The following is a 25,211-nucleotide window of genomic DNA, read 5'->3' as shown; positions in this document are numbered from 1 at the left end:
AGATAAACAATCTCGTCTCCACAAACTTTGAGGAGCATCAGCAACATAGGGTCTGATGTTAGCTTGTTGGCCATCAGGATGTTTCACATTAATTACAATGGCTGACAGGCCACCTGTTGTAGCACCCCCAGACCCCAGGAGTCCAAAACTTGCACGAGTGAGAGGCCACGACTGAGGCCAGCAAAGTCACGAGAGCATTGTGACATCTGCTCCAGTGTCAATCAAACCTGTTACTGATATGGTTCCTGGATGGACATGCATCCACTGGTGGTGAGGATGCATGTCTTTTCTGGATGGTTCTCTGTTACTTTCTCAGCCCAGAACACTTGGGGTACTCCTGTTGATCAAAAACTTCCTGTGCCGCGACTTCGGCCCACTGTATTTGGAACAAAACTCACAAAAGGTACAATTTGAGCAATGCAGGTTCCTTTCTGAATAGTGACAGGAGGGTAATCGATGGATACCATGGCATGAATCTGTCCTAAATAATCAGCATCAATAGGTCCTAGATGCACATGAATACCTCTAAGTGTAGTTCTTGATCTCCCTATCAAAAACGCACTCAATCCCCGTCCTATAGGACCATAGGCATCTAGGGGCACTTTACATATTTCTTTTGTCAGAATGGTTACTGTGTCAGCCGTGGGTATATCAATCCCTGCGGACCCGCTTGTTGCCCCTGAGTATTGTTCACAAATGGGCAGCTTTGCAGTGCTGGGAAGGCCAGCATTTGCTGTTGTGGTTGTTGGGGTATTTGTTTCCCCACGCACCCCTTCGCACTCCTCTTTGGGTTTCCCTGCAATAGCTGAACCATTTGCATGATATTTACTCCTGCACTGTTTAGCATAGTGCCCAAGTTTAGCACAGGGATTGCACACAGCATCGCTGCTTGCACTTGGCTTAAATGTTGTTTTCCGGACAACATTTGACACTGGTACACTGTGACCTTACGTGCCCTTGTTGTCCACAATTATAACATTTTGCTGAAGGTCTTAGCACTGCAGCAAGAGCTGCCATTTTATGCTTGACTGAACCAACTTTCAAGCAAGAAGTAACCATTTCAGACAGGGTGGGTTCCCCAGGTAAAGTGTCAATAATCTTTCTGCAGTCTGGGTTTGCATTTTCTTTAGCCAATTGTATGCACAATTTGTCTTGCAAAGTTTCATCATCTACCTGATTCTCAATAGCTGCAGCAAGTTTTTCTGCAAATTGCAAAAATGGTTCTCTCATCCCTTGCTGTATTTCTGTTTTGGAGCTGCCATTTCCATTGTTTTAGTTAAGGCACTCATGCCAATTTGCTGAGCTTGCGCCGAAATCGAAGGATCCCACCTTGCCTGTGAATCTGGATTGGCAAAAGGCCCAGTGCCCAGTAGGGATCAACACCCACAGCATGATGAGGGTCGTGTTGAGGCAACTGCATATTTGTTAAAGCTGTGCGTTCAGCCGCTCGCCTCCAAGTGTCTTGAAATACACCATATTGTACTGGCTGGAATAGAATTGTAGCAAGATGCATGATGTCATAAGGTGCAAGCATATCTGCATTAATTACACATATTAATTGCATTACCTGTGAGGAATTAATACCATACTGAGCCACTTTTGATTGGCGATCTTGCACAACCCTCCAGGCAAAGACATGATGGCTGTCATCCTGCCCTGTTCCAGGAGCTGCTTTAAAACCTGGAGAAGCCATAGGGTTATCACAGGCAACATTTGCATTGGCACTGTTCTCCTGAGGTACTCTTGAAGCACCTAACCTTTCTATCATGTCCCAATTCTTTTCTTCAACTGCTTTCCTCCTAATAAATTCCCAAAACTCCTGAGGCTGTCGAGGAAGCCCAGTTACTTGACATGGGGGCAAAGTCCATGAGGCAGCAAGGCTAGAGCTCTTGGGAGGTAAAGAGACCAGAGCTCCTTGCCCCAACTCAGGTGTTACTGCGGGCGACTCATCACTTGCTTCGCTGTTGCCGTCACTGTGAGGGAGCAGAGGATACGACCTTGCAGGTTGTTCATGCAGCTCAGAGGGGAGCGGGGGCGGATGGCTGGACTAGAGCGGAGGGAAACGGGGGGGCAGACGGCTGGGTTTGTCTCTCTGCTAAAGACATTTCAGCTGACTGGCGTAGTGGTGTAGTGTATACAGGCACCATCATGGGCTGCTGTGCAGGTGTGAGATAAAGAGGTTTAGGGGTCTGATAAGAGGATGCTATGGCAGGTTGCCCAGAAGCTCTGGCAGCTCTGGCAGCTTTCCCAGAAGCCTTGGCAGCTTGCCAGGTAACTTGCATGGCACCTGGACTTCCTTCAAGTTCCCCATCAGAGGCCCCCTCTGCCTCATCCCCCCCGTCAGGTTCTGTTATCAGCCCCAACTCTTCGTCCGCATCCCGCTCTGCTTGTTCTCTCTCTGTTTTCCATTCCTTTAATGCCTCAAAGAGCTGTTCCCAAGTAACTGCTAGATTGACAACAATTTATCTCCTACTTGGATGACTGTCCCAAACTTTTTTCCATGCTTTAACACTAAATGCTGTATCGGGATCAGTGCCAAAATCCTGTGATTTAGCCCACAGCAATATACTACAAAGGGCATAGTCTGAAGTATTAATTCCCTTATTCCTTAGCAAAACTTTTCATATAGCCAAAACAGTCTCTTCCTCTTTAGATAAATTATGTCCCATTATTACTAGTTGGTGGCTCACCTACTTCCAGGTGTCTTGATAGGAGGAAATCAGGTCCAGACCTCCCTGTGGCTTCCACCTGCCCCTCTCAGCTGCACCAACGCCGCCTCCCCCACTACGTCCCAGTGGGTCACGGTTGCCAGTTGCTAGGACCCCGTGTGGGCCCCCACCGACTCTGTTCTTATCACGTTGGTGATCACCAGATGTTGCCGTTGAGGCGGTCATGACACAAAGCAGAGACCACAAGCAGTCTCAGATGGCAACTCTTTATTATTGAACGCGGTTGACCTTTTATACACTTTCTAATCCTTGTCCCTATGTAACCAATTTGTAAGGTCCCACTATCTTCCAAGTCTCAGGGTCCTTTACTAAGAGTGGAGGCTTTTCTTTCACTGACATCCGACTGCTCCCCCCAAAGTGGTGTACAATGGGCGGACTCAGGCTGTCAAAAGAACAGTTCAGAAAATTGATTGTGAACAGTACTCTGGACAACCGGATGTGGGGAGCTTCCACTTTCAGGACCTGATGTTGCTGGTCTAGGACTCTTTTGATATCATGGTGAGTCCTTTCTACTACGGCTTGACCTGTAGGGGAGTAGGGGATGCCAGTTTTGTGCTCTGCTCCCCATTGCTGCAGGAAACTCGTGAATTCCTTGGATTTGTAAGTGGGCCCATTATCAGTTTTCAACTCCTTGGGAATGCCCATGAAAGAGAAAGCCTGGAGGAGGTGCTTTATGGCATCAGAGGATGATTCTCCTGTGTGGACAGAGGCATAGATTGCTCCAGAAAAGGTATCTACCCTGACACGAACATAGTTCTGCCGTTCGAATGATTCTATGTGTGTGTCGGAATTTCTGCTGGTCAGAGTGACCCCGAGATGCATGCAAGTCTCTTTTCCCACCCCGGCAGTCGAAGAAGGAGTCAGGATTCCTCGGCTGTAGTTTTCAAGGTTCGTTATTGTTTCTTATCTATAACATTCTTTCTCTGGCCTACCAAGGTCCATTCAGCAGGTCAGACAGAGGCGCACTGACCGCCCTGAGAGGCGGTCTTGTCTTTTACACTAAAAACTATGTGTACATTATTTGCAATAACTTCCCAATACCTATCACCTATATTAGACAGTGAGTTCCTACTTTAAACCAATCCAAAAATGCCAGCATCACCCAGAAGATGGAGGTTAGGAAGAAGAAAGAAGAAGGACAGGGCATGCCCAAATCCCTCCATCTTGGGACCCCTAGCCCCTATTTTAAAACCCCTAATCTAAAGTAGATTTTTAGAATCTAAAAGTAGATTCTAAAAATCTACTTTTCACCCCATGACAGACTAACTTTTATTCTACTTAAACTCTCTTGACTTGTAATTCTTCATATAAAGGTGGTAATTTTCTCCATGGATCAAAATCAAAGTCACAGGTGTCTTGGGCTCTGTGCCAAGGTCTCTGAGCCCCCTGGCAGGGGCTCGAGCCATCCAGGACAGCCAGAGGAATGTCCTGGGTTCCAACATCTCCCCCTTGTGTTTGAACCAAAACCACCTCTTTTGCAGCTTTGTTCATGGCCCACCGCATGCACTGAAAAATGCATGGCAGAATGAGCAGAAGAATTACAAGCCCTATTAAAATATAACAAACTATTTTCAGAAGTTCCTTCCATGATGGTGAAAGACTAAAGAAATCAACCACACCAGCCAACCAGGATCCAGTAACTTCTCCAAGCTTATTTATACTTTCTTGTAATTGTTTTAAGTTCTTATGAATTGATTTTGAATGATCTGACAAGTTCACGCAGCACATCCCTTCAAACTCTTCACACCCGTGCCCATGTGCCAACAACAGATAGTCAATTGCTGCTTCTCAGGATCTTTCGCTGGTCGCTGTGACCCCAAGAAATGTTCAAAGTCTCTTTTCCCAGTCCAAGTGCTTGAAGAATGAGTCGGAGCTCTTCAGTTCTCGGTCTCAAGGTTGTTTATTGCGTCTGATCTATAAAAAATTTTCTCCTGCCCTGCCAAGGTCCATCCAGCAGGACATCCAAGCACTCTGCCTGCCCCCGGGGCAGTGTTATGTCTTTATACTAAAAACTACCTATACGATGTTTACAGTTACTTTCCAATACCTATCACCTATGTTAGACAGTGAGCTTCTACTCTAAACCAATCTGTAAGTGCCAACATCACAGCAGAAGATGGAGGCCAAGAAGAAGAAGGAGAAAGGCTGGACATGCCCAGATCCCTCCATCTTGGCTCCTGAACCCCCATTCCAGAAACCCCAAAATCTACTTTTTCACCCCAAGATAACTTCACTAATATTCTACCTAAACCGTTGTGGCTTGCTGATCTTCATATAAGGTTGGTAATTGGCTCCACAGGTTATAATCAAAACCACAGGTGTTTTGGGCTTTGTGCCAGGGCTTCTGAGCACCCTGGCAGGGATCTTGGCCGTTCTGGACAGCCAGAGGGATGTCCTGGGTTCCCACATCTCCCCCTTCTGTTTGCACCAAAACACCTCTTTGGCAACTTGGTTCATGGCCCATCGCATGCACATAAAGATGCATGGCAAGATGAGCAGAAGAACCACAAGCCCTGCTAAAATATAAAAACCTATCTTTAAAAGTTCCTTCCACAATGGTGAAGGGTTAAAAAATCCAACCACATCATTCATCCAGGATCCAGTGACCTCTCCAAGCTTATCAATACTTTCTTGTAATTTTTTGATGTTCTCATGAATCTCCTTTGAAAGATCTGACAGATTCATGCAGCACATTCCCTCAAATTCCTCACATCCATGTCCATGTGCCAGCAGCAGAGAATCAATTGCTGCTCTGTTTTGAAGAGTTGCTCGTCTCACACTGTCAATGTCTATTAACAGGTCACTCAGTGCAAGAGAAACAGCTCGAGCATGTTTGCTCAGCCAGCAGCCCATGTGGTCCAGTTGAGTCAAGGCCACCCCCGACGCTGTCTGAGGTGAGAAAATTGCAATGGCAATTCTCTGAGCCTTGTCCCAAGTGTTTACCTCATCATCACAATTTGGACTATACTGTTCCAATGATCTTTTCCCTTTACGCTTTGTTTCTTTCAATGATTTCGAATCAGGTGACAGCAATGGAATTCTTCCAATGCTGCATGGACCACCTTTGACATTTGCAGGGATGCCATGCCAAATTCTGTCCCCACAAATGAAAAGGATCCCCCGTGGCAATTGTGCTGCAACCTGGAGCGATGCTTTTGTTTTTTGTCTTGGTGTATTTGCACTGAGCTGATGCATTTTTGTAAAATTCATGATTCGGAGTGACATCAATGGTCTTATTTCTTGTTTTTGTCACATCCAAAATTTTGAATTTCATGCGAAGTTCCATTGTCATGGACCCAAAAATTTCCAATTCCTGAGGTTCAGAGGAAGCCGCAAGAAGGAGCTGTGTCCAAGAACGCCACTCATTCACAGGATCCATAATGACCTGCGAGACTTTTACAGGAGTGTGTTTTGGAACCGGCCATTCGTCCACTGGTAAACCCACCATGCATGTTTAAAATGGTTTCCCTGGCCTTGAGTGTGTCAAACAAATGCTGACTAGATTTGCTGCCTGAGCCAAATCTTTCCAAACATTCTGTTTTGGTTAAACAATGGGCAAATCCGCCCCATTGCCTAAGGCAATAGGTGGAAGAATGAGGCACAAGAGCATTACCAAGCTCATGGCTTCACCTTTGGTAGAAGCTTTGCCATGGTTTTGACACCCAAACCCTAAAAGAAACCCCCAAGTCCTTGAACTTTTATGTCTTTTCTGAGTCGATGTCTGCAGTCTGGTTCTCTTCTGTCTGCGTGCTCGCTTCTCTGTTTCCAGGATCAGTATCCTCTTGCTCTTGAGTCTGATACGGCTTCACGTGTCGCGCTGACACGCACTTCAGACCTCGCCCTGTGGAAACACAAGCGAAACCCTTGCCCCACGTAATTAGTTTGAAGGGACCTTCTATTTGTCCTGTCTCTGGGTTTCTGATCAAGACTAAAGGATTCTCCCTTAGTTTTGCCTGAGTGCTGTTTGAAAAATGTCTTAGAATCGGTGGATTGAGCTCTGAAAAGGAGCAGTTGAGAAAATTCAACACATACAATGCCTTGTTCTAACTCAAGGTGAGTGAGACATTGCCTCTGGCTCCCCCCTTTTTTGTCTATCCAAAAGGGATTTCAGGGTATGATGTGTTCTTTCAATGATTGCTTGACCCGTGGGGGAATATGGAATACCAAATGTGTGTCTGGGGCTGATGGGATCACCATTGAACAAGAATTTGATGGTGTCTGGAACTGTCCCCCCCAGGTGATCCTTGGCCAGGCGGGCGTTGGCCTTCCACAGCCACTCGTCCATGGCCACCTTGGCCCACCAAGTCCTCAGGGATATCAGGGGACTCCTCATCTGTCCCTTCCAGGGCGGCCTCGATGTCCCCAACCCTGCGCTGCAGCTCCCGGGGGAAGGCAGTGGCTTCGTCACACGCGGCCACCAAGCGCTCCAGCAGCCCCAGGGCCGCCGTCTCTCCATGGTGGGTGCCCTCTCCTTGTGGCCTCACTGACAGCCACCCTGGCCTATCTCCTCACCTGGGCTTCATGCCCGGCCACCACCTCGGCCCCCTCCTCCCTGCCCAGTGCCTGACCCAGCTCCACCATGTTTTCCTGAGCTGTCCCATCATGGGCAGCCTTGGCCTGCAGCTCCCTGTCCTGGGCCAACATGTAGGGTGCCTCTGTGACCACCTCCTTGCAGGTGTTGTGGAGCTTCGTGGCCTTCCTGGCCAGCTCATCCCAGCAGTTCCAAAGTGCATCCACCAACCCCTTCCACTTGCAGGCTGCCAATGTCACATGGAACCAGGTGGTCCATCTGGTGCTCTTGTAGGCGGCCAGCGCCTGGCTCAGGGAGGTGACAAGGTCATCATCATCGCAGATGACATTGCGGCGCCACCCGGTGTCATCAATGCAGTACAGGGTGGCCCAGAGCCCCCTGGAGAAGTCCACCAGTCACTGTACAGGCACATTGTGGATATGACCAGTGTCTCACCAAGATTGCCAGGGTGTCCAGCAGCTCGCCCAGGATGGCCACCACGGTGACCTGTGGCTGCAGCAGGGCCAGGGACAGCTGGGGAGGGGATAGGGGAGGTGTCAGGGACCTGGTGGCACTTACGGCCTCCTGGGGTGGCCCCATGCCCCCGAGGGATCCCCTTTGTCCCCTCAGTCCCTTTGTCAGCCTCTTGTTCCCTCTGCCATCCCCTGCCCCTCTGTAGCCCCTCCCACCCCCTGCCCTCTCTGCTGTCCCATCTGCCCCCCGCTGCCAGCCCCCATGTCCCCTCCCCCCCATGTCTCCCCCTCCCCCACTACCCCCTCACCCCCATTTCCCCTCCACCCTTCTGTCACCTCCCCCCTTCCTGCCACTCTCTCCTGTCCTCTTTGCAAACCCTTGTCCCCTCCCGCCACTGCCCGTGTCCCCCCCATGCCCCATTGCCCCCTCCCCACCCCCATGCCCCCTCCCCCCAGGGTCCCCTCCGTCTCCATCTCTCTCCCCCCTCCCCATCCCACCTCTTGGAGCTCCGTGCTCACTGGGGACATCTTGGGGACACCCTGGGGTCACTCCGGGGGTCGAACGAGCCTTGGGATGCCCTCGATGGCTCTTAGGCACTGCTCAGCCACCTCACCGGAACTGGGGCCAGCAGGATCACCATTGAAACAGAACTTGATAATGTCATCAAGTGTCCCCCCCAGGTGATCCTTGGCCAGGCGGGCGTTGGCCTTCCACAGCCGCTTGGCCACGGCCACCTTGGCTACCAAGTCCTCAGGGACATTGGGGGATGCCTCATTTCTCCCCTTCAGGGCGGCATCAATGTCCCCAGCCCTGCGCTGCAGCTCCCGGGGGAAGGCAGTGGCTCCGTCACACGCAGCCACCAAGCGCTCCAGCAGCCCCAGGGCCGCCGTCTCTCCATGGTGGGTGCCCTCTCCTTGTGGCCTCGCTGGCAGCCACCCTGGCCTCTCTCCTCACCTGGGCTTCATGCCCGGCCACCACCTCAGCCCCCTCCTCTCTGCCCAGGGCTGGACCCAGCTCCCCCATGTGTTCCTGAGCTGTCCCATCATGGGCAGCCTCGTCCTGCAGCTCCCTGGCCCGGGCGGTGGCAGTGGCTGCCTTGGTGTCCGCCTCAGGGGCCGCCCTCCTGCAGGTGTTGCAGAACTTGGTGGCTGCCCTGGCCAGCTGGGCCCAGCTGTTCACAAGCACAGCCACCAACCCCTGCCAATCACAGGCCACCCTTGTCACATGATTCCGAGTGGTCCCTGGGGTGCTCTCCCAGGCAGCCAGGGCCGGGCTCAAGAAAGTGACAGGGCCATCATCATGGGAGATAACATTGCAGTGCCACCAGGCATCATCCATGCAGTACAGGGTGACCCGGAGGTTCTCAGTGAAGGTCACCAGGTCCCAGTACAGGCTCACCGTGGACACGGGCAGCAGCATCATCTCGTCCCACCTGGGCAGGGTGGCCAGCAGCTCGCCCAGAGTGGCCACCACAGTGACTGAGGCTGCAGCGGGGCCGGGGACAGGTCAGGAGGGGACAGGGGAGATGTCAGGGACCTGGTGGCACTTACGGTCTCCTGGGGTGGCCCCTGCCCCCAAGGGGTCCCCTTTGTCCCCTCCGTCCCTTTGTCAGCCTCTTGTTTCCTCTGCCACCCCCTGCCCCTCCCCTCGTAGCCCCTCCTGCCCCCTGCCCCACTGCTGTCCCCTCTCCCACCCCTGCCAGCCCCCATGTCCCTCCCCTCCCCCCATGTCCCCCTCATCCTCCACTGACGCCTTCCTCCCCGTGTCCCCTCCCCCCCGTGTCACTCCCTCCTGTCCCCTTTGTGACCCCCTGTCCCATTCGCCATCCCCTGTGTCCCCTCCACTTCCCATTGCCCCCACCTCCCCAGTATCCTCTCTGTCCCCCTCGCCACACCCCCCCCACCCTCACACCTCTTGGAGCTCCATGCTCACTGGGGACACCTTGGGGATGCTCTGGGGACGCTTGGGGGAGCCTTTGGATGTCCTCGATGGCTCTTTGCCACCGCTGGCCACCTCACAGACACTGGGGCTGGCAGGACCACCACTGAAATACTCCTTGATGCCTTGAACTGTCCCCAGCAGGTGATCCTTGGCCAGGTGGGCGTTGGCCTCCCATAGCCGCTCAGCCACGGCCACCTTGGCCACCAAGCCCTCAGGGACATCAGGGCACACCACATTTGTCCCCTCCAGGGCAGCTTCAATGTCCCTGAGCAAGCGCTGCAGCTCCCGGGGGAACGGGGTGGCTTTGTCACACACGGCCACCAAGCGCTCCAGCAGCCCCAGGGCCGCCTTCACCTCCTATCTCCTCCAGGTGGCCGCCATGGCCTGGCTCTGGGTCACCACAGCCTCTCCCGTGGCCACCACCATCCGGGCCTTGAGCGCAGCCATTGCTGAGACCCCCTCCTCCCTGTCAAGGGCCAGTAGCAGCTCCTGTTCCGTGGCCACCATGTTTTCCTGAGCTGTCCCCAAGCAGGCAGCCCTATCCTGCCAGTTCCTGGCCTGGGTGGTGGCAGTGGCCTGGGCAGTGGCCTCAGCAGTGGCCGCCTCCCTGCAGGTGGCACGGAGCTCGGTGGCCTCCCTGGCCAGCCGGGCCCAGCTGTCCACGAGCGCCTCCCCTGACTCTCATCAGGCGCTGGCCACAGCTCTCGCATTGGCCCAGGTGGTCCCAGGCTGTTGTCATTAAATTGCTAAAGTTCTATTGTCATTACACTGCAAGGGTTCCATATTGCTGGAGTTTCATTCCTCCTTGATGTTTCTTGTAGGCAGCTCCTCCAGGCACTGACTCTTCCTTGTCCTCGCAGCAGCCAACTGACTCCAGGTCCCCTCAACCAACCAATCCACTCTTCTATAACACTCTTCTTATTGGCTACAGCTGCGGCCTGTTAACATCAGGCCTGCTCCTAATCCTTAATAATTGGCTCAGCTGCAACTCTTTAGGGGGTAAGATTACTTTCTATACTACCTTTATTTGCTTATATTCTATTCCCCTACAAACCCTCTGTGTTCTCAGAGGCGTATCCATGTCTTCAGTGGCCACACCAGGTGCCAATATTCAAATCTGACTACTGCTGGTTTGACCACAAATTCCTGAAAAACTCACTTCCTTATCAACCCAGGGCACTCCACCCTTCACCTCTGAGAACACACATTTCCAAAATTATTATCAAAATTACACTGAACACACTTCTACTTAAAACAATAACTTACAGTAAACCTCTATCCCTGGGTTTTCACCATCAATCTACCTTAACCTAATACATGCTTTGCTCTTATTCCTCTTTGATCTCATCTCACAGTTTTTATCTTATCACTTGCCCAAAATTCCTTTGAACTGTTCCATAGCCTTACCTGCTACTGAGGTCAGGCAGACTGGCCTATAATTACCAGGATCCTCCATCCCACCCTTTTTATGATTGGGCATCACATTGGCCAGCTTCCAGTCATCTGGAACCTCACCAGTGAGCCAGGACTGCTGGTAAATGATGGCGAGCGGCTTCACAAGCTCATCTGCCAACTCCCTCATCACCCCAGGATGGATCCCATCTGATCCCATGGATTTATGAATATCCAAGTGGCTCGGCAGTTCTCTGACTGCCTCCTCTTGGAAAATGGGGGAAAGATTCTGCTCCCTGATACCACTGAGCAACCCAAGAGCACAGTTATCCTGAAGGCAAGCCTTCCCACTAAAAACGGAGACAAAGAAGGCATTAGGCACCTCTGCCTTCTCCTCATCTACAGTTACAAATTTCCCTTCTGCATCTGAAAAAGAACAAAGGTTAGTCTTACTCTTCCTTTTACCATTAATATATATATAAAGACATGTTTTGTTATCCTTTACAAAAGTTACCATTTTAAGTTCAAACTGAGCTTTAGCCTCCCTAATTTTTTTAGCAGCCCTCTTAAACACTTCCTGAGAGACCTGATCCTCCTTCCAAAGATAATACATCCTTTTTTTATTCCTGAATTTCTCCAAAACCTCCTTGCCCATCCAGGCTGGACGTTTGCCTGTTGACTCATCTTTCGGCACACAGGGACAGTCTGTTCCTGTGCCCTCAAGATCTCCATTTTCAAGCACTCCCACCCTTCCTGAACTCTTTTATTTTTAAGGACTATTTTTGAAGGAACCCTCTGAATAACTCTCCTGAATAGGCCAAAGTCTGCCCTCTGAATGTCCACTGTAAAAGTCTTATTAATGTTCCACTTGACTTCACCAAATATTGAGAATTTTATAATTTCATGATCACTATGCCCCAAGCAGCCTCCAACCACCACATTTCCCACCAGCCCATCTCTATTTGCAAATAACAGAGCTAACATAGTCCCTCCCCTGCTGGGCTCACCCACCAGCTGCGACAAAAAGTTGTCCTCCACAAACTCTAAAGATTTCCTGGACTGCCTTTTTTCAGCTGTATTGAGTTCCCAGAAAATGTCCAGCAGCTTGAAATCGCCAACAAGAACAAGGGCTGATGATCCAGAAACATTCTCTAGCTGTTTATAGAATGAATTGTGTCGCTCTTGAGTAAGAAATGGCACAGATTCACAGGAAGGCTGGTTTGCACAGTGCAACTTTAATACACAAATTCTCTATTTTTATAGACTGTTCCAATACATTTCACCTAATTAACAAAAACACCTCTCTTATAAACAATCTTTGAGAAAAACAGGAAAACACCACCTGCAGGTTTTTCATAATAACAAGCTATCATTGTTTCTCTACAACTCCCTAAAAGTCTCACAAGTCGGCTGTGAGAAAACTTACCTGGCTTTCTCACTCTCTGACCAGGCTGTCATATTCACAGGCCCCCCTTTTTGTTTAAAGGACAAGGTGGTGTTTGCAATCCTCTGCAGGGCCCCTTGCAGGAAGGAGAACAAACACAGCTCCACAGGTTCCTCTAGCAGTTGCTAGTTATCAGTCAGAACCTCAATCGGATGCTGATTTAAAATGGCCAGAGAGATTGGATCTTGTGATTCCCTCTTACAAGAAATGCACTATCAATCCTAAAATCATTTACTTATTCTAATACAATCTCAATACTATGTCTAATATAATAACAACTTATCATTAATTTGTTCAAAGAACTGACAGTCTTAGCCTGTCAACAGTCCTTTTTCAGAAGCCAAGAAAGGATGGAATGTTCACTCCCCACTTGTGATCGATGGTTGTCATCTTGATCATCATTTGGAGGTTGCCTGTTGGCCACATGCTGGTTTTGGTGTCACAAATCAGGGTGGACACACCTCACAGGTACCCATCGTACTCCAGTGTCTGTGGAAACACATGCAGACCCTCTTGCTTCTTCTGGTGAGATCAGCGGTTGCAGGTTGAAACTCCATGGACAAAAGGAGACACAAAAAGCAAAGAAAAGGGAAAAGGCTCTTCCCTAAAACCATGGTAGCCCCAAAATTGTTGTGCATGAAGACTCAAAGAAGAAAAAGAGGATTGCAAGTACTCTTTGGGGGATGTGGGGTGGGCAGGTACAGGGGGATGAACGTGTGTATGAATGAGAGGTGGGCTGGTTATCCCAGACCTGCAAAGTGAGTGACGAGACTCCCACGCTGTGGTTCCCTTCTTTCGCGACAAAAACGGCCAGTAAAGAGACAAAGCGAAAGATAAAAGGAGAGAGAGAATCCCCCAAGGGGTAACTGAGTGTGAGGGAAGGGGTGGGACCCCTTGAAGAGAAGGAGCCATGGGTTTTCCTGGCACAATCCACTGGGAAAGCAGGAAAAAAAGTGGAGGGGGCCCCTAAAATTTTGCTGGATTGATGGGTAAAGATTCCCAAGAGCATCCAGGGTTGAACAACACAGCTGGATTGAGGGATACCCAAGAAAATCCGAGGTTGGCCAGGAACATTTTGAGATTTTATAATACCCATGGGTGGATGTTAACAAGTGACTTGAGAACTAAGGTACCTTATTTTTGTGTTGTCCTATTGTGAGTGGGAATGAGTGAGACATATTAAATAAATAACAGTGAGTGAGTATGGATGAATGAAAGTATATGCAATATAGATTGCTTAACTTTATTTTCTGGAGGAAGGTGGATTGTGTGGGATAATACTGGAAAGGAAGGGTTTTTTCATGCTGTGAGGAATGTTCAAGCTGTCAGGGGGATGAGTGGGTGGGGTCCTGGGGAAATGAGATAAGGAACCAGAGAAGAGAGCAGGGACCCTCTGGAAATACTGTGATGTCGCTACAGAGCACAACATGGCGCAAGCACCAAGACTCAGATCAGAAGGCTGTATAGGGCTCTTTATTAAAGCAACATGTTGCCTTTATGGTTTTACAGGATATTTGCATTTGCTTAACAAACACATACACTGCCCATGGGTCATGACAAGGAAACAGAACTCTCAATAGGTGAAAAGGAGCCATGTCACTCTGTGAGCCAACCACAGTCGGTATCTTTTGACTTTCTCTCTTTCTTCATATTGTCATGGTGATAGCCTTGGTACCTTCTTTGAGAGAGATACGAGGCTTTCCTTATCTTCAGGAAGCCTTCGCTGGCTCACAAGAACAGCATGAAAATGTCTTTCCTACAGTGTCTCTCCCTGTCTCCAGTTTCTCTGCTCATGCCAGAAGCTCCAGTCTCCCTACCCATACCAGCTTCTCTGTCTGAGCCAAGAGCTCCAGCCCTCCTCACCCACACCGGCCATGATCACTCCCGTCCCTGCTGTGGCTCCTCCCAGCTGACTGCTCCTGCACCTACCCCTGTTTCTTCCTTGATTCCAGCCACACTGTTGAATTCTGCTCCTCCCTCTGTCCCCTTTTGGATCTGGCTCTACAGCCAACTTTCAGCCTGGTCTCTGTTCCCTCGGTGATTCCAGCTCCCTCTGTATCCATGGGGGAGGTTCAGGAAGGAGACAGAGCCCGGCGTGGTCAGGGTCCGGGAGAGGACTGGGGGTGCTGTTTCTGCTGCAGGGGGGAGGCCACCCTCACTCAGGAGGAGGCCTGGGGATGGCTCAGGGGGTGTGCCCGGTGAGGGAGTGGGAGGAACATTGGGCTCTGTTTTCTGGGGGATGAATGCCACCTGGAGCCTTTGATAAATGTAAAAGTAGGCCCCCAAGAGGAACTATGAAAATTTTATAGTTCATACTGATGCAGAGAGAACTTCTGTAGTAGATGTTCCAGGAGGATGTGATGTAGGTGGTGACACAGCAGACATGGCAGGGGGAAGAGGAGAAGGGTTTAAAATCCCTGTCATTAAAAATGTAGCAATTAAAGGGGAAGCCAGAATGGGGGTAGGAGATGTCTTCTTAGTTCCTGGAGCAGGTGTCAACTTCTTGGGAAAAGACTTACAAATCCAGCTGGGAATAGAGGTTATACCAGAAGAAGAAAGGGCTGTGGACAAACTCTTAGAAATAAACTAGTTGTGTGTACACTTCATGTGGTCCAAAATGTGTTAAAATCAAAAAGGAAAAAAAAAAAAAAGAAAATGCTGGGGGAGAATGGTTAACAGACTCTAAGATATAAAAATGTGAAATAATGATAATTGAACACTAGAAGTAAAAAAAAGTTTGAATCCAGATCAATTTTTTTGGCAAACAAAAAGATACTTCAACACATGATTGTTCAGAAATTGTGCAATACCAAACTGAAGTTGAGAAGGATCTAGCAGAACAAGCCCTCCTAGAGGGGGAAAAGATATATGTTGATGGTTCATCCAAATGCTTATTAGAGAAAAAGAATCCCAAATGATCCAAGGAATGTACAAAGAATCACAGCTAATTGAGAAACAAGGCCAGGTTTATATCAGTGGTTTCAAGTGCCATCTGGACAAGTCTTGAGACATGTCAGATATCCAATTTGGGGAGGAATACTTCCACTCCAAACAGGAGCATCAGGACTATTTCGGTCAGAGAATTCTCATGTTCTGGCCTTAGCCTGTGACTTCTACCAAGAGGAGGAGGAATTACAACTTCCATCAGGGCCATACCATATACCCTGTTTGCTTCATCCTAATATCAGATATGCTGGGTTATAATGCTGGGTAAATGTAAATGTTTAAATTGTGGGAAAAATTGGTATTGTAGTTTACACAATCGATGCTCATGTTGCAGGAAGTGTCGAGCACCAAATCTATCCCCTATCCAGATAGAACTCAAAACAGCTGAAATAATAACTTTGTTTTGTGGATGGGAGTTATTAGTGCCTGTTGAGTAGGAGACACCTGAGGAACAGTGGGAAACTACAATTACAGAGTGTCAAAAATGATTTGCCTGGAAATTAGCAAAAAGGGAGTGGCAAAGAGAAGAGGCCAAGACTGGATTGGCCGCTGTGCTCGCCACCGAGAAGATCAAATACACCTGCTATGGGCAGCAACCCCATAGGCATGGCAGGTGGGGGTATAAGCCATGCCAGACCTCTGTTATTCCTTTTTCTGTCACTCATCTTCTGTCTTTTCCCTTTAGGGATACCAGCAAAATCGTGTCACAAATGCTATCAAAAGCATTACAGGGAAAGAAATCAAAGTTCCTCTTTTATTACACACACCCATGTCAGCAGTCACTGCTATGACCCATCCAAATTAAGTACCTGTAGGCAAAACAGGGGAAAATACTGCATTGCTAGAAACTTAGGAAAAAGTGAGAATATATTGGGAAGTGAATGTCCAAAAGGGGAGAGATGGATTTATTTCACATTTGCCTTTAAGGGTAGAGTCCAAGATTTGGTAAAAGAACAATCAGTAAACAAAAAGCTAAAACCAGCACAGCAATCTAACTCTGTATCAGCCCCAATTAATAAGCTGAATCATCTTATAAGACTCCAAACAGTTGTAGAGATAATAACAAACATAACCAGATGGGCACTAGAATTAATATCAAGTCAACAAAGCCAAACAAACCCATAATAGATCAGAATAGATTGGCTTTAGACTATTGGCTAAAGAAGGGAGTGTTTGTGGAAAATTTAATATATCAGGTGTAGATATATTAAAATAGATGACCACAATGAAAAATAGCCCACATACTGATCCAAAATTGGGAACCAATGTTAAAAAAACTAGCTGGTGAGATCATGTATGGAATGGTGGAAGAAATTAGGCTTCTTCCTTTTATGTGTTACAGCTGTTTGGATATTTCTTCCTTGTTTGATTCCTTGTTTTATTCAGCTAATTATCAGCGTAGTCCAAAGCATAAGAAACATTGCTCAAGCTAAATGTTTTATAAAGAATAAGAGGGGAGTTTGTTATAGATGCTGTTCCAGATTGTAATGCAAGATGTTTTCCATGACCATCTGTATGGCAGATTATCTTTGTCAAGCGGGCAGTTTGCCTTATCTCTCTCTTTGAGTGACCACATTCACACCTCCCTGGGGAGGGGACATCTGTTGATAACAGACTATTGAATGTCACTGCATGACTGATAAGAACTGTAACATCCCATTGGGAGATGCTCCGCCCAGAGGGAGGAGCCAAGCATTACTACCCAGATATAATCCAGAGGTTTTTGAGACACCAGCACGGCTTTCTCCACTGGATTCCCCAGAGGAACAGCAGCTGCCTCTTCTTCCACTGGATCATCGGAGGAAGAACACATCCTTCTCTACAGGACCCCCCCTGCTCCAACAGAATCACCCCTGACACTTCAGGAGGGCTGCAGCCACATTTCCAATTGGACTGCTACCACACCCTGACCCACAGGGTGTCAGGTTGGGTTCTGACTCTGTCAGTGTTGTTCTAGTGTACTGCATGCTTTATTTTATCCTTTTATTTTTTTCCTTCCCTATTAAAGAACTGGTATTTCCTGCTCCCATATTTTTGCCTGAGAGCCCCTAAATTTAAAGTTTATAGCAATCAGGAAGGGTGGGGAGGGTTTACGTTCTCCATTTCAGGGGAGGCTCCTGCCTTCCTTAGCAGACTCCTGTCTTTCCAAACCAAGACAGCCACACGTCCCGTGTCTGTGTCACGCCCCTGCGACTGTGCCGGCCACCCAGCACCGGGACTGGTCCCAAAGAGGCCGTGGCAGGGCCTGTGGAAGGCCCCGGTGCCCTTCCTGCTCAGCTGCGGTGGCAGCCGTGGGGGCTCATTCTGCTGCCCTGAGCAGGCAGAGCAGAGGAGCAGCTGCTTCTTGTTTGGGCCGTTGCTAAAGTTTCTGCTGGGCTGTGTCTTCAACACTTGGGGCAAGGTCTTGCCTGCAAGCTGGGGCAGTTTGGGTGGCGTGGGGGTGTCCCCAGGGCACGTGGAGGTGTGTCCTGGGGCTCTCTGTGACACAGTGCACCGTGGTCACCGTGGGATGGAAAAGGACAGAATGTGAGAGTGTGACCCTTTGTGACACGTCATGACATAGGTGCTGGTGGTGCCACGGCCACGCCACAGTGCTGGGTGCATGCAACAGGACAGGACAGGACAGAGCAGTGCTGTGAGGAGCCCCCACACAGCCAACTCGTTCCTTGCTGACCCGGAGCTTTTCCCAGGCGTTCCCTGTGCAGGTGACCTCGAGGCCAGGCTGCGGGACTCGGTGACGTGGAGCATTTCCCAAGCGTCTGCCATCCCTGCGGCCGGTGCCCTCGAGGACAGACTGCGGGACTTGCACTCCTATTTCCCTTTTGAGACTTCTCTCTTGCTGCTGCCCTCGAGGACAGACTGCAGGAGTCGCTGTCCTGTAGCCTTCCTGAGGCTCCTCTGTTGCAGGTGCCTTCAAGGCACAACTGCAGCACTTGCTCATCTTCAGCTCTTCCGAGGCCTCTCTGCTTCAGCAAGCACTCATAACTGCAAAGAGTGACATGGAGCAGAGACCCCCCAGCGTGCCCAGGCTGGCCTGGGTGGAGGAGGAAGAGGCTGGAGCTGCCTCAGCACAGCAGCCTGAAGAACTGGAGCAGTTCCAGCTGCTGCAGGAGCGTGAGTGTCAGAGCTGGGCCAGGGGGCTGGTGCCTGCAGCCAGCCTGGCCCCATCCCATCCCATCCCATCCCATCCCACCCCATCCCATCCCATCCCATCCCTGTGGACATATCCATGGATAGGACAGAAGCTGGGCTGGAGCACCTGGCAGCCACGCTCCATCCCCCAGGGCATCCCAAGGCTCTCCCTGCCTGGGGAGTGCAGGGCTGGGCTGTGTTCTCCGGCCTCTCCCGCAGCCCCTCAGCTCTGGCTGCGCTCGCTCTTTGCCAGATGCAGCCCAGGACCGGACACAAGAACAGGAAGCCGCCCGTGGCCGCTTGGGCAGAACGGCGCAGGTACCTGCGGCCGTCCCCACCTGGACTGGGCCTGCTGGCACTGCTCAGCCAAGCACCAGGCTTGGAGCACTCCATGGATTCTCCCTCTCTTGCTGCCCTTCTCCTGCCGACCCTCTGTGAATTCATCACGTGCCTTTGGCAGGAAGAGACCGCCGGTGCGGGCACGGGCGTCTTGGCCAACCTTCCGTTCCTCGATGCCGAGATCGATGCTGCCATGCTGGATTTGCTTGTGAAGAAGGGTGTCTCCAATCCAGTGCAAGTAAGCAGCCTGGGGCAAGGGCTCGATGGCCCCAGCAGGGGTGCGGCGCCTCGAGCCGGCTCTGCCGGGCTCCCTCGGCCTTTGAGGCCCGGCCCAATGCGGTTGGAAGGGAAGCACTTCTCAGGGGGAGTTGCTGCTCTGGCAGCTCTCCAAGTCTCCCCGTGCCCTCTGCAGGTGCCCGCCATGGTGAGGTCCATCCACCAGTGGCTCACGGCCAATGAGGCTGCTGGGCACAGGCTGGACAAGGCCCTTCTGGAGCTGACCGAGGAATACCCCTCTGACGTGCTGATCACCCTCTTGCGCTGGGCCCCATCGTGTGACAGGTAGGGCAGCCCCACGTGCCTTGAGGGCTTCAGGTTCACCGGCCCATCACCCTGTAGAGCCTGTCCCTGCTGACTGCCAGACAGGCGGGCAGTTCCAGGATCCTCTGGCTCCTCGGTTTTCCAGGGCTGCCATGTCAGCTCCTGAGCCTGGTGCCACGCTCCCTCCCTGCCCCTCGGGGCCTGTACCCACGTGGGCTGGCTGGCCGCTGCCGGCCAGGGGCAGTGGGCAGAGGCAGGGCTGAGGGCCAGCGCGGGGCCCTGCAGCTGCCCAGGCCACGGTGCTGTGGCCGAGCCCACCCTGACACAGAGCTCTGACCCCACAGAGCTGCCGCCACCATGTGGGGAACCATCATGTCCTCGAGCAGGACTGCGGAGCCGGCGCTGCGGCTACTCCTCAATGTGCTGAGCACCTGGCCAGTGCACAGCGTGTACACCTCCGATGGGGACAACGCAGGAGTCTTTGCCCTGGCTGTGAGTTTCTGGTGCCGGCCTTTGCCAGCCCCCAGGCCGCCTCTCCAGCAGCCAGCTCTCTGTCCTCCCCCCAGCTGCATCCCCCTGCCTCAGGCACTGGGCTGAATCCTGCCTTAGGAGAGGGGTTCAGGGGCACCAGGCCGGCTGCTCCCCCCGTGTCTCCCCCGGCCTCTTCCTGGCATGCTCAGGCCCTGCCACATGGATGTCTTGGCACTGAGCCTTGTCTCTGGCTGTTTTATTTCTTGCAGGCAACCATGGCCCTGTGGAGAATCTTTAATCTGGCCTGGCGCTCACCTGTGGTGCTGGAGTATTTCTCCAATCTCTTTCTGCGTCTGCTCTTCCAAGCTTACATCAGCATGCAGGATATGCCAGAAGAGGTTGAGACCTTCTGGAAGGGATGCCAGGAGCAACACGGCCTCTCCGCCAACCCCAACAGGTGCTCCATGCCAGTCCTCCCAGTCTCCCCATCCCTCCCACGCCCCCAGGGCAGGAGCCAGGGCTCCCAGCGTGACCTGGGCTTTGCTCTGCACACAGCTTTGCGCTGCAGACCCTGAAGGCCCTGCTCTGCCAAATGCGCTATGAGCACGTGGTGCTGTCCATGGAACGCAAGCGTGCCTGGGACACGCTGCTCTGTGCCGACACCCACCACTGTGCAGTGCGTCTGCTGGCCAGGTGAGACCTCGTTCTCCCTACCGCCCCTCTCCTTTGTGCCTGCAACGCCCCACACAGTCCCCGTGCTCATGGGCAGCCGGGCCTTGTCACCAAGGGAGGCATGAGCAGACTGGAAAAGGCCGGCACAGGAGGCTGCCCGGGAACAGCCGCCTCCCAAAGCGCCCTCGGGATGCTCGGGAGCAGACCAGAGCTCTGCCAGTCAGCCCTGGGAGAGGTTTGCCCACCCGGCCCAGGAGCAATGGTGCCTTTTTCTCCCTGCCAGGGAGATGCGCCGTGTCTCCATCATCTGGTGTTGTGGCATGGCATCCTGCCTCTTTGACCTGCTCAGCCAAGGCATTTCAGACTGGGAGCTGCCCGCCCTGGCCTTCCTGGTGGAGGTGAGCCCCATGGCCAGCGCTGCCTGGCTGAGCTGCCTCCCAGCCCTCTGCCCTCTCGTAGCCGCAGCTGCCTGGGAGGCTGCCCGTGCCCTGTGCTGCTGCCTTGGCTCGGCCCTGTGCACTTCTGAGCTCCTGCCAGCTGGGCACCTCTGTGCCTGCTCTGTGCCTTTCAGGTCCTGGATTGCCTGGACTTGAGCGAATGTGGTAAAAAAGTCCTGGAGATCTTGACAAGGCACCTGCAGAGCGAGTCCAGGCAGATGCGTGGCGTGGCGCTGCGAGGCCTCGTGGTGCTCACCTCGATGGTGAGAAGGAGGCAGCAGCTGAAGCTGTGCTGGCAGCGTGGGGCTGGGGCAAGCAGCCCCTTGGCCTTAGCTGGGCTTTGGCAGCTGTGGCAGCTGCTCCCAGCTCTCCAGGGTCACTGTTCAGCTGCCTGAGTGCTTTGGGACAGGCCTTCGGCCTCTGAGCCCTGCAGCAGCAGCAGCAGCAGCGTGGGGTTGCCCAGCCTTGTTTTGCACACAGGATCCAAGCATGTACAGCCTGACTGAAAGCCTTGGGAAGCTACTGTGGGATAGGGATGAAGACATCGTGGAGAAGACCCTCATTGTGCTCAGCCTCCTGCTGCTGCAGAAAGACCTGGCAATAGCCAGCCCCATCGCCCTGCAGCTGGCTGAGGCGCTCTGGCACCTCTTTGACAATGTGAGGCTCTGTGCCCCCAGCCACGGGCACTTGGGTGCTGCCTTGGGCCTGGGCACAGGGAGGCCTGGAGCAGCTGATGTGGAGGGCTTTGGCTTCCTTTTCAACAGGACAACAGCCTTGTGCAGCTGCTCTCCATTCGCCTCTTCCAAGACGTGATTGCCTTGGTAGTGGCAAAGGGAGAAAAGCCCCTGAAGAAGCACGTGAGCCAGAGCCTGCTCCCACTCTTCTTCCACTGCCATGATGAGAACGGGCGTGTGGCACAGGTGAGGCCTCCTGGGTGTCCCCATGGAAGGAGCTCAGCTGTCTCCCCAGCCCCTGGCACCTGACGGGCTCCAGCCTCCTCCCGGCCCTGGCACAGAGATGCGGGTCCGGTGCCCTGGGCTGCGGTGCCATCTCTGGGTCTCTGCTGCTCTGCAGGCCTCTCGGGAAACGCTGCTTTCTGCAGTAAGCTTCCTGAAGAGGAAGGATCTCAAGCAGCTGCTGCAGACGGATCAGATGTGGAGATTTGCCGAGTGCTTGGTAAGGACAGCCTGGAATGCCCAGCCCAATCCCTGGAGAAGTCGCCTGCCCCCGGCGCCCAGTCTGTGGGGCTGGCAGCTGTGGCCCCTGCCCAGTGCCGCAGGCAGGGGCACCAGCCTGCGCCCCACACGCCGCTCCCTTGCCTGGGCCGTGCGGGCTCTTCTCCAGGCTCCTGTGGCCCCAAGGCCGGTGCCGATGGAGGCCCGAGCCAGCCGGGCTCTGCTGCGGGGCGGCACCGCGGCTCGCCGGGCCCTCCGCCCCGTGCCGAGCCCGGCGCCTGCGGCTGCTGGCCGGGCCTCAGGGCTCTGTGGGCACGGGGAGCAGTGGCGGCCGTAGGCAGCGCCCGGCCCAGGGGCAGGGCCCGCATCAACCCTTTCCCTCCGTGCCCCGCCGCTCTCTGCAGCTGGCAGAGGACAGGAGCCGAGCGGCCGAGCAGCTGCGCCTGGCCCTGCCCTACGTGCGGAGCGCACAGGAGCCCCTGCGAGAGGCGGCCGTCAGGTTCATGGGTGAGCGCCAAGCCCGGCTCCCTCCCCGGCCCGGCCCGCCGCAGCTCGGCCCCAGCCCCGCCTGCTGCCCCGGCAGCAGGATCCGGGCGCGGGCATGTGCAGCCCCGGCTGGGCTCGGCATTGCTGCTGCCGCCCTCTGGCAGCCGTGGCCTGGGGCGGCAGCGTTCGCCAGGGGCCCGGGCTGAGCCCTGCCGGGCCAGCAGGGCGTGTGGCCTCGGGGCTGGCAGCGGCCGTGGGCGGCAGCTGTGGCTCTGAAGGCAGGACACGCTCTGTGTTCCCCAGGCATGGCCGGGCGCTTCCTGACAGGGCAGCAGCCGCACTTCCGCATCATCTGCAGGGGTGAGTGAGGCCCGCGGGCTCTCGCCGGGGGCTGCCGCTGGCACCTGCGTTCCCTGGCCCGCCCGCCCACGGCTCCGCTCCCTGCGCGCCCCAAGGTGCCCACAGCACAGACACCTTGCAGGGACCTGGGGGACATTCCTGGCCAGCAGCTGCCAGCTCGTCCTTCTTGCCTCCTGCTTCCTCCAGGCCGTGCCAGGAGCTGCGTGCTATGCACGAGCCTGGAGGCTCTCCCCAGCTCCCCGCAGATCCAGCCTCTGACTGGGCCTCTGTTTCTCTCTCTGCAGCCCTGCAGGACATGACGGATGACACCAGCCCTGCCATCTCATGCCTGGCGCTTCAAGCTCTGTACATCCTTTTAGCTCTACAGAGCGTTCCCTGCTCCCGACTCCAGAAGATGCGAGACCAACTGCGCCGCCTCTGGCACTCGCGGCCTTTGCTGTGTGGCCGTGGCTGAGTGTCCTGCTGCGGCGCTGTGCAGAACTGCTCCGGGAGGCTGCGTCTGCTGGGGCCACCTGAGCCTGCGGGGAACACCTCTCCTCTGCCAGCACTTCCTTTCCCTTCACCCCCTGGAGGAACATTAAATTGCTGTTGTTGGATAGCCGCCTGTCCAGGAGCTTTGTCTTGGTGCAGAGTGTCTTCAGGCCAATGGGGAAGAGGGGGAAAAGGCTGCTTGGTCTGTGCAATTTGCCCAAGCGTGCGGTGTGGAAGGGAAAGTGTGGAAGAATGGCTGGAGGAAAAGGGCCATGGATCCGTGGAAATGTTGTACAAGCAAGCCCCATGATAACTGAGCATACATGTTAACTTAGCAGCTTGGCATAAGTGGGCCGCACTTAGCATAACCAGGCCGCACGCCATGATAGGAAGATGCTGTGTCCTGCCTGCTGACAAGGTCGAACGGGCAAGGACAGCAACGAGAATAGAAACCATAAAGCATGCATAACCAGAAAGTAGGAGGAATATGTAAATGTAATCTCTTCCTTTAAACCAAGAAACTCACGACATGTATGAGCAATTAAACCAATAAACTAAAGACAAGTATGCATAATTACTGGAAAACAATATAAAAGTACCGGTGTGCTCAAGATAAACCGAAGCTTGCTTTACCAATCATATTGATTGACTGCTTGTCTTCCCTCGCCACCATCAGGAGGGGGCTGTGGGATGCTGAGAGGGATGGGAGGGGCTTTGGTTGCTCCTGGCCAGGACAAAAAGGGATCAGGGGGAGGTTTCAGGGGGTCCTGGCTGGGCTGGGGGCCACAGGGAGGGCGACGTGACCTTTCTCAGCTGGCCAACTGTCCACAAAGCTCTCCACATTTCCCCCATTTTTATGTTGAACAAGCATGGTCTGATTAAATGCAGCAGATACCATCTTTTGCACCATGTTCTGTAGGCATATGCAAAAACACAGCAAAATTAATACTAACAACAAAGCTATAATGCTCACTATAATGCTGACCTTAACAATAGAGCGTAACCATGATCCCAGGCCTAAAGATTTGAGACATCCATCAATACCAAAGCCTGATTCTACCTGTAGGTTTCCAGTTAACCGCTCCAGTGTGGAGAGCTTTGTGGACAGCTGGCCAGCTGAGAAAGGTCACGCCGACATAATAGCGTTGGTTAAGTTAGAAGGAGGCAAGTCTAGGATTCAGCAGTCAGTGTCCAACCACTGACAGGGACATTGTGCCCTTGGTGCAACAACTGGATAGAGGAGAGGGTCTCTTGCCAACAATATGAGGATAGTTTCAGCAGAATAACCGCGAGAATGTAGAAGTAGTAACAAAATAACCATAATAATATAGAAGTAGGTGTGGTTGACCAGAAGTAATTAACCAATAATGAGCTCAGCTTTGCAATATGTATAAGCCACATTAACACCAATATAAATATGTGTGAACTATCAATAAAGTTGGAGACTTGCTGATCACGCATATTGTGTGCCGCATTTCTTCCGCAGATCCAAGAAATTCCTGGTTTTGAGTCACCAATGCAATCATCTGTAAAGCCTGAAAATATGAGCTCTCATTCAAGGGCTTCCAGGAACACTTAAACCTACAGCAATTCTGCTTCAGAAAACCACAGTAGCTATGTCTCCTATAGAAAGACCAGATAAACCTCTCAGGAACCAGAATGACCCTTTTGTTCCCCTTTATGACTTGCTGA

The 25,211-nt window shown here is 52.5% G+C and overlaps 1 protein-coding gene across 1 annotated transcript; it reads left to right on the top strand.

Moving 5' to 3' along the window:
• Positions 1-20,711: 20,711 nt before the first annotated feature.
• LOC129132064 (uncharacterized) lies at positions 20,712-24,158 on the top strand. The gene is made up of 8 exons (XM_077191076.1): positions 20,712-20,729; positions 21,162-21,290; positions 21,508-21,684; positions 21,792-21,947; positions 22,102-22,203; positions 22,607-22,709; positions 22,992-23,048; positions 23,333-24,158. Exons 1-8 carry the CDS (start codon positions 20,712-20,714, stop codon positions 23,500-23,502), a joined length of 912 nt encoding a protein of 303 aa, XP_077047191.1. The 3' UTR covers positions 23,503-24,158.
• The last annotated feature ends 1,053 nt before the right edge of the window (positions 24,159-25,211 follow it).

This window comes from Agelaius phoeniceus, chromosome 27 (assembly GCF_051311805.1).
Source record: "Agelaius phoeniceus isolate bAgePho1 chromosome 27, bAgePho1.hap1, whole genome shotgun sequence".
Lineage (NCBI taxonomy): Eukaryota > Metazoa > Chordata > Aves > Passeriformes > Icteridae > Agelaius > Agelaius phoeniceus.
The sequence above is the reverse complement of the archived record's forward strand: the minus strand, read 5'-3'. Positions and strand labels throughout refer to the sequence as shown.

Bases quoted from the DNA above. Each gene is read 5' to 3' on its own strand.
- LOC129132064 (XM_077191076.1), top strand. The intron at 21,685-21,791 runs GTGAGGCTCTGT...CCTTTTCAACAG, and splicing joins TCTGGCACCTCTTTGACAAT to GACAACAGCCTTGTGCAGCT. The intron at 22,710-22,991 runs GTGAGCGCCAAG...TGTGTTCCCCAG, and splicing joins GGCGGCCGTCAGGTTCATGG to GCATGGCCGGGCGCTTCCTG.